General features: G+C 41.0%; 1 protein-coding gene across 2 annotated transcripts; it reads left to right on the forward strand.

Annotated features, from left to right (window-relative positions):
• Window positions 1–7188: 7188 nt before the first annotated feature.
• Window positions 7189–14690, forward strand: LOC131234509 (uncharacterized). 2 transcript variants are annotated; one of them, XR_009165731.1, is made up of 7 exons: window positions 7189–7674; window positions 7750–7961; window positions 12302–12593; window positions 13033–13118; window positions 13219–13310; window positions 13410–13570; window positions 13832–13963. XR_009165731.1 is itself a non-coding variant. In XM_058231448.1 (6 exons), exons 1-6 carry the CDS (start codon window positions 7426–7428, stop codon window positions 14077–14079), a joined length of 1179 nt encoding a protein of 392 aa, XP_058087431.1. In that variant the 5' UTR covers window positions 7195–7425; the 3' UTR covers window positions 14080–14690. The 2 variants fall into 2 exon arrangements, 1 of the variants encoding a protein (XP_058087431.1); XM_058231448.1 differs by lacking the exon at window positions 13410–13570 and having other exon boundaries at window positions 7195–7674; window positions 13832–14690.
• The last annotated feature ends 484 nt before the right edge of the window (window positions 14691–15174 follow it).

A 15174-nucleotide genomic window follows, 5' to 3' on the forward strand; every position in this document is an offset into this window, starting at 1 on the left:
ATGTGTAATCTCATGCTAAGCGAAGAGTAAAAAAATCAGGCTTATCCATGGGCCACAGCAAAGGAAACAATTGCAGATGTCCACCCTATATAAAATCCACTCTAAGAATTAGATGCCACATAAATATTTAAGCATGGGCCCGAAAATCAGGCCCATCAACAGTTTAGGTGGGCAACACGAAAGGAAATAGTTCAGAGGGTGAGCCTTGCTCCACGTATCATATTCAATCATGTGATCCTCTTGGATTAAGAATGGGATTGATTTTTGAACCATGGACCTAGCATGGTCTAACACACTTAATGAACAGGGTGAATTTTAAATCAACACCAATAAGTAGCCCACCCACCCGCTTCTTTTTCATAAGCCGTGTGAAATAACTCATCTCTATTGAGGTGCAGGGCATGTATAAGGTGGAATAACTCTCCTAGGCACTCTCAGCCTTATTTTTATAAGAGCCCACCTTAATTTCACTCTGAGCATTAGATGTGTAATCTTATATTAGGCACATGGCAAAAAAATTAGACTGAACCTTGATTGAGCTAGAGTAACGTCCACCCTTGATATTTACAGTGCTCATTATTGATGATTATAGAAAATTCCCTCTAACTATTAGATACCACACACTAACTTAGGCTTGGGCCCAGACACTATTCCCATCCGTTATTTAGGTGGGCCATAAAGGGGAAATTATTGTTTGGAGAGTGAAGACATTATTCCCATCGGTTATTTAGGTGGGCTACACAAAGGGAAATTATTGTTTGGAGAGTGATATTACCTTGTACACTGTTTCACTTTATTATTATTATTATTATTATTATTATTATTTATTTACACATGCACACACACCCTCACACACTCACGCTGTAGTGGAATTTCACCACCTATGGATACTGGAACCCTTGACCAGGTATTGAAACTCCTGAGAGTCTACCACTGGAGCAAGAGTAAGGATCCCAATGTTGTGGTTCACTTGAAAAGCCAATGGGCCTGTGCCTAACATTGGTTGACATACCAGCTGGTCGAGGTAGATTTCACATAAATACTGTGATGTACGTGTTTTACCTCCCACATGAGATGGGGATAATGACATCTACCGTTGAAACCTTCTGAAGGCCAATAATGATTTTTAGGGCCTGTTTGGCCGGGCAGATTGGATGGGATTGGAAGATAGATCCTAGGATTGGCCAGGCGTGCCAAACAAACACGGGCTCCTGATCCCGGGATATAGCAATTCCATGGATCTTAAGACAATCCACTGACATCGCCATCATTACCTTTAAATCCCATCCAATCCACCCTAATTCCTTCAAAATTGTCTGGACGTGTTTGGTTTGAGAGATTGAAAGGTATTGGAAGGTTTAATCCCGGGATTGGCCGGGCGTGCCAAACAGACCGGAAATTGTAATCCCAGAATATAGCAATCCCATAGATCTTGCACTAATCCGCTGACGCAGCTATCATTACCTTGAAATCCGTGAAAACCATTCTAATACCATCCAATCCCATCCAATCTGCCCGGCCAAACAGGCAAGGTCATACGAAGAACGGATGGGGCTATGAGAACGGATGGACGGCATGGATAAAACGCAACTTCACGGTGGGCCCCACAGATCCCTGCCACCATCGACCTCCGTGGTGGCAGGGTCACCACTCAATCAGCGTCGTCCGTTCAACCCGTGCGAAACGGTTAGTCCAGCAGCTGGCCGCACCATAAAATTTGGTGTCCCTCTATGGTCTCCACGTGGCTTGTAGACCTCGATCTTACCATTTAATACATTGTTATAGTACACTGTCGAAACTTAATACCTAGTAAGCGGATGGTGATCTAGAAACTTCTATGTTCCATATCCAACCGTTGAAACTCAGTTGATCCAAGGGCTATGATGTGAGTTTGTGCCCGCATCCACACTGCGACAAATGACATCCGGATCCATCACTTGCTCGAGCCAGGTTTATAGCCTGGATTGCGACCGACCACCAATCCGGACGGTGCGGCAGGCTACTGATTTCCACACTCTACAATATAGTTTCGTGAATATGACTCGCGCGAGTGCACTGAATTACACATGCGAGCTTGTTGCAGTGCGACCAATCAAATCCGTTCATCAGGTGCGTTCCTCTGATTCCTTGGTCAAAAGAAAAAAGTTTTAATAATGCCTCCAAATCTGGTCAATATATTTCGGTTGAATGTGATAATCGTTCAACACATCAACCGTCCGTTTATTTGTACGCTTATTTATGGCCTAATAAGAATATTGGATCAAGAAATATAATGATATTCACCACCTGATGAACGGAATAGATCTCACGTTTGATAATTGACCTGAGTGATCCGAGAACGAGAGTGCACAAAATGCACTCGCGCGAATCCATATACGTCTGTCTATCCATACGAAGTCCTGCAGAAGTCAAAGGTCAGTTTCGTATGGGTTCGTTTTGCCTCTGTCGCGACATAGAATCCAGCGTGTGTCGCCACACGCCGTAGCCCACACGTTGAGATGGTCTAAAGATTAGAACCGTCCATATTCTATTAACTATCCTAATAGTATATTATATCATAATTTTTCTTCAGAAAAAGTCCATACTTTTGATTTTTAGATTTGAATATGAATCATTGAAAATTTTCTTTTCAGCGTTCTAAATTCACCCACAGACGACGATGGTTCCGATTATCCGTCGAAGAATAATTTTATTAATTCAGATCTTAATTATATATTCAACAATATGGACAGTTCATAAAATTTATTATGTGGGTCCCAGTAGGCTGCAACACATGCTTATCCTGAGTCGCGACTGAGACAAAATGACCTCAAACAGTAAAAATTCCTCCGGAACGGGGGCAGATTAGGTGCGGCCCCGGCCACACCCAAGATGGTGTGTCCCTTATAGTGGAGCCCACATTAGTGTATTTATTCTATATCTACACCGTCCATCTGTTTTTATATATCATTTTAGGGTATGATCCAAACATTGTAACAGATTAAAATCTCACGTGGACCATACTATAGGAAACAGTGGCGATTGACAATTAAAAACTTGTCATAGGCCACAAAAGCTTTGGATAAAGATGACATTTTTTTGTATCTTCAAGATATTGGAAGGAAAATAAGTATTATGAAAACAGTAAGGAGAGCCCTAGGAATTTTTTAATGATGGACCGTTCAATCACCACTGCTTCTTATTTTATGGTCCATTTGAGATTTGTATTTGATTTATTCTTTGATAATTACATAAAATGATATAAAACCAGATTAATGGTGTAGATTTAGAATCAAAACGTCAAGGTGGGCCCCAAGGCAAGGAATGCACATTCTTAAGGTGAAGCCGGGGCCGGACCTAATCCGCTCCCCGGGAACTCGTGACTTTCGGCTAGAGGGTCCCCGTAAAATGGGAAGCGGATTGGCTGGTGTACATCACACCGGCTATATAGCTGCTGTAGGTACGTGTCGTGCGACGAGCACCGACGCCCCTCGAGCTCCGAGTTGTACGGAAACGGATTGGCTACTCCCCCTGACACCAGCCCCGTGGCTGGTGGTCGGTGCTTTGTGGGTCCCATCATGATTTATATGTTTCATCCATTCCGTTCATCCATTTTTACATATCATTTTCCGAATTGATCCCAAAAATGAGAGGTATATAAATCTTAGGTGGACCACACTACATGAAAACAATAGTGATTGGATATCCCCCATTAAAATCTTCCTAAGGCCCACTGTACTGTTTATTTGACATCCAATAGGTTGATTAGGTTATACAGGCCCAGATGAAAGTGAAAAACCAAAAATCAGCTTGATCCAAAACTTTTGTGGCCCAAAATGTTTTTTAATTTTCGGCGCTCCTTCAACACTGTTTCATGTAAAGATTGATAAATATCTCATTTTTCTTCAGTAAAATGACCTGGAAGAATATATGCACGCCATGGATGAAACACATACATCATGATGGGCCCACATTGCACCGACCACCAGCCATTTTCTGGTGTCAGGGGAGTAGCCAATCCGTTTCCGAGTTGTACGAACGGTTCAAAGGAGATCAAAGTTACATGGCTCCACAGTGATTTATATATTATATCTACACCATTTATCTCTTTTTAGAGTTCATTTTAGAGCATTGTTCAAAAATATAATCATATCCAAAGACCATATGGACATTTATTTTGCATCCAATCTGTTCATAAGGTCACAAATATCTGAATGAATAGGAAAAAAAATTCATACTTATCCAAAACTTCTGTAATCCTTAAAAGGGTTTCAATGGTATACGTTCAATTTCCCATTGGTTTTTACAATGTGGTCCAATTGATAGTTAAAACTGTCATATTTTTCGTCTTTATACTTAAGACGAACTCGCCAAATAGATGAACAATCTGGATATAACAAATTAGAGCTGGGCAAAATAGACCCGATCCGGTGGATCCGACCCGATCAGACCCGATCAGAACAGAACCGATGGTCTGGATTAGTGCGGATCGGGTAGCCCCATCCAGATCCGAAACTTTTCGGATCGAGTTCGGATTGACCCTGATTCGACCCGACCCGACTCGAAAACTGATCCATTCACATCAATTTTGGGTTTAACCATTAAAATGATCTACAAAAACGAATGGACGGCGTGGATAAATCCAATGCATTTAAGGTGGGCCCCAACAGAATTACTGTGTACATTAGTAAAAGGATTTGCGGGTGTACCACACACACAGTAGCTATGTAGCTGCCTTACGCACTAGCATAAGTACGTGTCGTGCCAAGAGAATGCTCCTCGAGTTGTGAGTTGCACGAATGGTTCAAAGGAGATCAAAGTTATATGACCCATAGTGATGTATTTATTATATCTACACCGTTCATACATATTTACATATCAATTTACAGCATTATCCAAAAAAATGGATCATATCCAAAGATCACCTGGACCACACCGCAAATAGCGACTGAGAATGATTTTCACCTCTAAACATTTTGTAGGGCCCATCATAACGTTTATTTTCCATCCAATCTATTCATGAGATTACAAAGACCTCAATTAAGAGGAAAAATAAATTTGAAATCATTCAGAACTTCCATCAAATCGTGACCCCAAAAAGGGTTTCAATGATAAACGTTCATTCTTCAATGCTTTTTTCAGTGTGGTCCACTTAATAGTTAGATCTATTTTATTTTTCGTCCCAAGCCTTAAAACATGCTCGCCAAATGGATGGACGGTTTTGATATAACACATGCACCGTGATCAAACCCACCTTAAAACGTGCTCGCCACTGACGCCATTCACAATCACACCTGTTTTACAGCTGTAGCTTTTAAAAGCCTCACCCTCGAGCTATGAGTTGTACGAATGGCTTAAATGAGTTTAAGATGGGCCCCACAATAATGTATTTATTATATCTATACCGTTTATCTATTTTTCATAATTATTTTAGGGCATTTGGTAAAAAAATGAATCATATCTGACGTTCAAATGAACCACACTGAAAATAGCAATGAAGATAATGATTTTCACCTCTAAAAAATCTGATCAAGATCGACTTGATTCGGCGGTTCGGGCCAGACCAACCGTGCATCTAATCGGTTCGACTCTGATGGCATATACTCGGTTCCGCATCTTATCAGATTCGGATCAGGCCCGTAGACTTCAGATCTGAACGGGTTGGTTCGACTGGGTCGATGCCCAGCTCTATAACAAATACCTCGTGATCAAACCCACGTAACTCAATACAGCAGCTATATAGCTGGTGCGAGGTACACCAGCCAATCCGCTTCCCGTAAAATGTACGAAACGTCCACCAAGTGAAAAAAAAGGATTGATACATTGGCAGAGTATTTATTTCCATACACATGCACATACATTATTTTTAGTTTACATTAGTATAGACCGTTGAAATCACGTACCGTGCTGCAGATTGGGTCGAATTGCTAAAGTTACATTTATCGGATAATTACATCCTTCGATTAAAGGAAATTCTTTAGCTGAATTTGGACCACTTATTTCATCACAGCCGTCTATTTGATAGGCAGAGTAGGACAGTGAGGCCATCCTTTCCGTTGTGCTTCCGACAAAGAAGCCTGACGCGATGGGGCCCACTATTTGGACGGTTTGTCTAGGCATCTATGACACGTGTAGTGGTCATACTATGCCACCCTAACCGATAAGTCATTCCCTTTCTCGAGGCACTCGTCTTAGTCAGAAACCAATCCATTCTTCATTGTTTTCTTCAATCCAGTCCATACATGTACACAATCCTCTCCACCGACCACGTGGCGCCATCTGCCCCTTCTACACCAATTACCCCGAGAAGAATGATAAGGCGAATCGCTCAATTGGAGAACAAAGAAACGAATCGCGTCACATGTGGAAAGCTGCCATACGTGGAAGAGATCTGATCAGTTCAGTTTGTATTTCTTCGTAAATTATTTCGAATTTCTCATTTTAATGGCAAAATTTACTTGAGAAAAATGGACGATTAAAATAAAATACCAAAGGCCTTTATTCATTGTACATGTGTGGCCCACTGACAAGTGGATCAGAATAAATCTTTAGGGAATTTTGAAATTGACCCCCGCTTGATTATGGGCATGCCATTCAACACGTGGGAATAATTGGCACGTACGACGCGATTCACCTCTTCAATCCGCACTTACGACGTGAATCGCCCCTCCCAAACTCGCCCTCAATCCGCATACTCCGGAATCGACCAATCGCAAAGCAGCAGTCGCAAAATAAAAGTAAAGCAGACCTTAAACCATCGCGCGGTGAACTAATTACAGTACATTTTCTTTACATGGGTAATGTGGTTATACGGTTACTGATTTTGGACCGTCCATTTAGTGGGAAAATAATATAAAAGGCCCATCGAAGAGGAAAAAACAATATTTAAGTAATTTCATGTTTTGATTTGTTGACATAAACTGAACGGTTAAGATTAAAATCTGCAACAACTCAAAGATCATTTAATAATATTCATTTTTGAATCATAGAAATTTAGCATGGGCCACTATTTTAACGGTTCGGATTCACGTATCGTGTTTTTACTTTTTGCAGCGAACCAGCGACTCATCAATCGTTGCCAAACGAAACGCAAACCTGCTCTATGTGAATATTTAATTATTACTTATCCTTAATCCTATCATTTTCCCCTCTGGCTCGCATTTATTTAGCCTTCTCTCTTCTCATTATCTCCGCCGTTGATCTCCCGCCACGTGGAAAATCCAACGGTTACCCTCAAACCTATTTCGCTCTATTTAACAGACGCGCTGCTTATTTCCTTCTTCTTGTTCCTTTGTTTTTCCGTTTCTTGAAAGCAAAAGAAGCTGATTCGAATTCACTGAAATCCAACCGTCGGATCTCTTCATTCTCCCTTCTTATCAAGGCAACTCACCCAAAATCGTAAATTCTGCAAAGATCAGAGTCATTTCCCACTAGGGTTTTACAGAGATGGCAGGGGCAGGATTACTATTCGGCCACAACGAAGATCCTTTTTACAATCCAATGAAATCCCGGTGGAATTATCAGAGCCATCAGCTGCATAGATCGAACGGCAAGAACGTAATTCCGGTCGATTCCAGCCTCGAAAGCCGAGCAGAATCCGACGAGCAGCCATCGACGGAGAGAGCTCCTTCCAGCAACCTCGACCGGTTCTTGGAGTCGACGACACCGTCCGTCCCCGCGCAGTATCTTTCTAAGGTAATTCTCTGGTCTTTCCGTAATTTCCTTCGTTTTCAGTGGCTTTTGTGATGATTCTGGTTTGGGTTTCGGTAGACGAGGATGCGAGGGTGGTGGACTTGCGACGTCGAATTCCGGCCCTACTTCACATTGGGCGATCTTTGGGAGTCGTTCAAGGAGTGGAGCGCGTACGGGGCGGGGGTCCCGCTTGTGTTGAACGGCTGTGATTCCGTGGTCCAGTACTACGTGCCATATCTATCGAGCATACAGATTTACGCTGAATCGGCGGGGCGTGGCCTCATGTCCAGGTATTGATACTATCTGATAGTTGATACATACTGAATTCGGTGTATGCACTTTGGATTTTTGGTTTGATTTTGTTTCTTGAATGTGAGTGTGGAATTTGGCTTGCCAAGTGTTTGTACATTGTTGTGTTTTAGAATGCTGTTTTTCAATACTAATTTTCACTGATTTTGTAATAATTTGAAAGTTTGGGTTTTGATCTTGTAATTAGTTTTTGAAAGGATGTTTTTGACATCAGAAAGTGCTTAGGTGATTTTGGGCTAAGAGAGATTGAGGCGGTTTGTTGCAAACACAATGTGGTGCATTTGTGCAAGTTGTGAGCCTTTCTTTAGGTGAGTGTTGCATCAAACATGACCTGATCAAGAAATGAGGCAAATCCACTCATCAGGTGGGCCACATGTGTATGACCGAAATGGATGGTTGAGAAAATATAAAAGAGGAGTATGCATTGTGTGTACACACGTGTGGCCCACCTAGTGAGTCGATCGGTTTTAGTCTTGGGTGGGGGGCGTTTTCATTGTGTGCCCCACTTGATGAGTAGCTTGGATTTTGCATACACATGCCATGTTGTCATGTGCTTGCTTTTGCCTTGCTTGATTTTTTATTTTTTTTAATGGAGAATTGTTCTCCACATCCCTGAGTAGGCCTGATTGTTGAATTGCAGCTGTTGGGCCTAATGGGCCTAGCTTGTTTTTAAATCTGATTTGGATCGGCCTCTGGCTTGGCCTATTGCCAGTTCTAGTGATTTGAGAGTTATCTTGTTGGAAGTACCAAATGGTGATTATTTTCTTTTGTAGACATAACTAATAGTGATGAAGTAGCCCTTGTTGTAATTATATTCGGGCCTGTTTGGGAGCGTGGATTTGGAACCCCCTGGATTCGCAACCCTCAGGATTGGAAACCCCCTGGATTGGCAATCCTCTCGGTGTGTTTGGCACCCTGGAGTGTGAATCAACTTTAATTCAAAAATACCTATACATGGTATATTTATGGGGGTTTGAATTTAATTACTAAATCAACTTTAATATCCCCAATTAGTGAGATATATAATTTTTGACACTATGGTTGTGATAAGCCCGCTAAAATATATGCTTTGCCTAAAAATGATGAAATTCCAAGTCTCAGATGGACCGCAAGCACAAGATCATGTCCGAGTGACTAACCAACGATTTTTAACCGTTGATTAATATGGACAATGTTGGGAAGGTGCTGGACAATATTTGGACGGTGCTGATCTACATGAACAATGTTTGGACAGTGCTGATCATCATTAGTGGGCCATGTGCCCAGTAGAATGATAGTGTACAGTGACATACATTTATACCTGCAACTATTGAAATGATTTTAGGTGTAATCCAAGCTCTCACCTTGGATTACAAACCCCCTCAAAGAGGGGATTGGGAACCCCCTGGATTGGCAATCCCCAGTTGCTTTATGCTGCCAAACAACCAAGGGGATTTGAAACCCCCTCTAATCCCCTCCAATCCCCTCCAATCCAAGGTGCCAAAAAACGAACATGCAAGTAATATAGTTACAATTTAGTGTGCAGACTGTTGTTATGGATAGAGAACTGATCACCTACATCAGCTCTATGCTAAGTTGCTAATTTGTCATGCAACCCCATCTTTCCTTCTCACAGGCTACTTGCATAGGACATCCATACCATGCAAATGGTAGGTCCCACCAAGAAGATCACCTGGCACAGAAATCAGGCCAGTCCATTCATCACGTGCACCACACTGTTTTAATCAATGGAGTCTGACTCATATGCAAGGGTGGCCCACCTAATGAGTCGATCTGCCTGATTTAAAGACTATTGTTCATGATGGGGCCCACTTTTTGCATGGTACATATGTCCTATGCAAGTGGCATGTTGGTGGGAAATGTGGGGCTGAATGGCAATTTAGAATGCAGATGACAGTAGGCGATTAGTTCTGATATGGATGTTGGAAAGGTGTTTATACATTTTTAGTTTATTGAACTAAATATAGCAATTTTAGTTAAATAATGCATTCAATTGCAGTGTTAGAAAGCTGTGGAATGGGCAACTAGGAGTACTTTGAACTGTTTTGCCAATGGACTTGTTATGTGGAGGTCGAATGGTAGATGGTGCCCCATTGTGATGTGCCCCTTTTCGTTGAGCTTTTGTGCTGGCCCACTCTTACATGTTATCCGTGACCCCCAACCTTCTTCTTGGTGATAGATCCCAATGATGCAGCCCTTTTGACACCACCAAGCTTCTGGCCATGTGAAGAGGCATATACTGTTTGAGGGATAGATGCTCTCTCTGTTTTTTTTTTTTTTTTTTTTTTTTTTTGAGGGATAGATGTTCAGGCACACCTGAAGTTAATTTTTCTTTGATATGCCTGAATTGATTTCTCGTCTAGAAGAAAAGAGTAACAGAAGATAAACGCTCACAAAGGAAATAATGAGATTGGAAATAGCAATTGTTAGCCTTTTCCATAGTCAAATTCTCACACGCAAGATACAAGGTGAGAACTGTGAGATTTCTCCTTGCTATTCAAATGAGACCCCCAAAAAATGGATTCCATGTTACGATTGTGCTCATGGAATCCATGAGAATCCATCATTCACCTTTTCAGCCCTACTTCGTTGATATCCTTCTTCTTCTTTTTTTTTTATTGAAAGGTAACACTACAAGGGATTGAACCATAGATCACTCACACACACTACACTGTCTCCACCAGCTCATCTAAACGAGCGGGAGACTAACTTGGTTGATATCTTATGATTAAAGAGAAAAAACAATGATTGCAATTGCAGAGGCTCTATTGTTTTTGTCGTTTGATTTTTTATTTATATGATACCAAGTAGCAAAAACATGTCAAAACTTCAAACTTGTTACTCGTATTTCTCTTTTCTCTTGAGCTTTTGTGGGCATGTATAGGTTTTTAAACCTTCCTTTTTGTATTTGCTGTTTCAGTTTTTCCCAAGAATTTGCTTATGGTATCGGGCACATAATTAATGGCTATCTAACCCAAGGGCATCAAGATTTAAGGGCAGGACTGAACCATAGAAGGATATGATTATTCTAATAGTGAAAACAAAATTGTAGGATGGTTCATCCAGATTAAACAATAAATTGCAAAACAATTTTATTGGCTTAGTTCTTTATTATTATTATTAGAAAAACAAATATAGCCTAGTTCTAGGGCTTTGTTCTTTAGGTCATGAACTTTTGAGTTGGACCTCTTAACTTGGGGAATCTGGTTTCAATCTTCACCTCTACAAGCACACGCGCACACACGCATATATAAAAGCTAGAAGTTAAGTCTATTGTTTTCTTGGGGAAACTGGGTGGTTTATTAGGGCTGTGAATGGGGCTCATCCCCGGGCCAAGCAAAACTGAAAGTTTGAATAGGCCCGACCTGGTGGGCTGGGCTCGAACAGTTCAAAATCTCGGCTAGAGCCAACCCTAGGCCTGGCCCATTGACAGCCATAGAGCATATACTATATCTGCATTCTTTATTGTATATTAGCATTTTGTATCACTGTAAATGTGAAGTATCTTGGACTTATGTGGCGCACGTGCAGGATCCATACCGTCCACTGTTCGACCCTGCCATCTATGGGTCATACCCCAAAAAGGGAACCAGTGTGATGATGCTTGTCACCACTTCTTGAACTTTTTATGATTAGAAATGGATGTTTAGGAAATATTAAATGGTAAGAATTCTCTATCAGAAAGCCAAGTTCATCCAACTGGGGTGATTTTTGGGGTGTGGCCTATCCATAGTAAGGGCCCATGGATGGATCCAATGGTCAGGATCTCCTACATTTGTGTGATATGTATGGCAATAGACTTAATAAGACCCAATTTTGAACACCCATCAGTGTTGTCATTTTCATTTTGTTTTGGGTGCGTTTGGTTGCACCAAATTTAGTGAAATTTCATTATATTTTGCACCAAATAAGACTGATTAATCATGAAATATCATTATATTAAGTGCAACCAAACAATCCTTCCCTATTGCAGCACTCCAAGTTTTGATTGTTTTAGGGTTTTATTTGGAGGGAATTTATGTAATTTTGATTCTTGGGATTCTACCAGCATACTGAACCCTGGTAGTTGTATTTTATCTTGTTTTATCTTATTGTTTTTAGATCCTTGATCTTGTTTCAAGATCATTTACCCACTTTAGTTAGATGTTAAAGATTTGGCAGCACTATAGCCTTTGTATTGAGAATTCATTTCCCTAGTTTTATTTTGAATCATCTCAAAAAAAGAAAAAAAAGAAAAAGAAAATCTGAATGCTAATATGTTCTTTGAGATCTGAAAGTTGTGGCTTTCATACCATGTTTATGCCGGTTTCTGGTGTGGTAGGCAACCTGCTGAGGACAGCGATGGCGACTATTACAGGGATTCAAGTAGTGATGGAAGCAGTGATTCTGAGCTTGAAGGAGGGTTCAAATATACAAGGGAGTGGTTGAACCATTATCATCCTGCAAGTGAGGTTGCCTGTAGAATGGACACACTGTCTTTGCGAGAGAAGCATGTTGCTATCCAAGAAGGCTTTTCTAGTGACGAAGGTTGCGCTGGAAATTCTCAAAGTCACCTGCTCTTTGAGTTTCTTGAACGGGACCCGCCTTACAGCCGTGAGCCTCTAGCTGACAAGGCAAGTCTTTCCAGAAAAAGTAAAAAAAGAAAAAAAGAAAAGAAAAGAAAAGGGAGAACCTTGGCTGTAGGAGGAATTATTGATCCTGATGCATCTGCTTTCCTGTTACAATTGTGACCCATGACTTGGTGATTGAAACTGTTGATCTTTATGGGCCCCACTGTAAGGGGGAATTGCCAGAAATTTTCTGGTTAAGAAATCCATACCCATCCAACTTGTTGGTCTGATGTATTTATATATAATTGCAAACTTGATTCTTTGATGAACAACCCATCCAGTATGGGTTCTATCAGATCAACAGACTGGTATAATGGGTGCATGAGGATATTATTCATTTCTTGATGTGTCAGGACCCAATAATTCCTCTGCTATAATTTACTGACTGTATTAACTCTTTTTCTTTTTCTTTTTTAGTTCTAAACTTATTCTTGCATTACAGATTTCAGATCTTTCAAGTCGCTTTCCTGAATTGAAGACACTAAGGAGTTGTGACTTGTTGTCAGCCAGTTGGATCTCTGTGGCATGGTAATGGATGCTAAGATCTGCCCATGTGTGGGCCTGCGCTATCAATGATTCTTCAGCCTGTGGATATCCGTGATTAATGAATCTAATGGATTTCTTGCAGGTATCCAATATACAGAATACCAATGGGGCCCACACTACGAGATCTTGATGCTTGCTTTTTGACCTTCCATTCTCTTTCTATGCCTACGAGAGGTAACTATAATGTTTCTGTTGTCAATCTTGCATTTATTTCCGAGTCTGTCCATGGGCTCTCTGTCAAACTAATGACATTCAACATCATTTCATCTGAAGTGTGAAGTCCATGCTCTCTACTGCCATGCCCTTGACATGGCTTCGTGTGAGATCAGGATCCTGAATCCCACTTTCCCGATATATCTGATGCCTCATGAGTGTGGATATAGATTGTTCATCAGGTGTGCAAAACTATGCATGTGCCATGATCCAATCATCAGGTGGGCCACATGCATATGATGAATGTGGACTATGAATCATTTTTTTTTATAATTTCAATATCTTGATACATCTTTCTCATGTGGTGACTGGATGGTTTTATTTTTTGGGGTGTGGTGCATGCAATTGTGGTGCCCACAGGATGAATGGACCAGCTATCTCAAACATGTGCTCCATTGGCATATGTTGGAGAGTTTTGTGAGTAAGATATTTCATGTAATAATCATTCCATTAAAGCCTGGTGGTTGCTGAACTCCTTGCAGGTACGAGCAGTGCTCCAGCTCCCATCATCACCTATTCCAATGGGAATGACCATGCTCCAAAGATCTCTCTCCCCATTTTCGGCCTAGCCTCGTACAAATTCAAAGGATCAATGTGGACTCCAAATGGAGGATGTGAGCGACAACCAGCAAACTCCCTTTTGCAGGCTGCAGACAATTGGCTAAGACAACTTAAGGTTGATCACCCGGATTTCCAGTTCTTCGCATCGCATGGTACATTCCACAGGTGAAATGGCAAGAGAAGGCTCCCTCCTCCCTCGTAAAAATATTTGAAGATTAAGATGGGTGGGCCATTTAAGGTTGGGCTACCTAGCATGTTTTGAGTATGTTTTTCATCTGATCCATGAAAAGGAAAATAAATGAAGAAAAATATAGCCAGAGGATAAGGAAAAGAAGAGTAAAGACACCATGGGATGTGAAATTCAACATGAGCAAGCCAAACAAGGGAAAAGCTTAGTTGGGTCCCTGCCTAAAGAGATGATCGAGTGGTTTTCGTCATGTGGGCCAGTTTCTTCCTGCTCGGCGTCATTTCTTCATGGGTAATGCATATATGGTGAAGATTTGTGGATTTTTTTCTGAATGAACCATCAGCATGTTTATTATGTTCTAGATAAATCCAACTTTGAAGGGGATTTTAATCCAAATACATGCGGAAGTGAAGTTAAAGTCTTCCTGGATGCGTGTAGCAGCGTCAATGGATTAGACTGATTTTGTTTTTTCAGGCCCAAAAAAAAACCAAAAAACAAAAAACAAAAGAAAAGAAAAGAAAAGGAAAAGTTGTTGTCCAATGAACTAGTGCAGTGAGTTTTAAGCAGTTAAAACACTAAGCTGTTGCCTTGTATTTTTTGATGGCATGAGTTTCCTTGCTTGCTTATGTATCTTTAGCTGCTAGGACGAGGTTGTGATGACGGAGTAGTTTTACTTTCTCTATTGGGATGCCGATGAATGCTTACTTTCTTTGGGTTTTCAAGTGGAACCCATAATTTAGTGATCCAAACTGTTAATATGGTAGGCCTCATCTGGAGAATGATAGATCTTAGCCATTGCATGTTTTGCATTTTGCTGGCTATGGTTAAAAAATATCATGTGAAATCTCCCTTGTATGTACATGTGGCGTCCATGAGTGGATTGCTGGTGAACAATACAGCAAGTACACTGATATTGAAAATATTTTTCTCCTTCCATCAGGGGAATTTGGTGCATGGGGCCATCCCTGCAGTGGGGCCCTTAATGTCAATGGTTTGATCATTGAACATGGTTCTACATTCTCGAAGCCCAGATGGTACTCTGCGACTGTTCGGTGCTCTCGCACTATGTAACACTAG

This window comes from Magnolia sinica, chromosome 19 (genome assembly GCF_029962835.1).
Source record: "Magnolia sinica isolate HGM2019 chromosome 19, MsV1, whole genome shotgun sequence".
Lineage (NCBI taxonomy): Eukaryota > Viridiplantae > Streptophyta > Magnoliopsida > Magnoliales > Magnoliaceae > Magnolia > Magnolia sinica.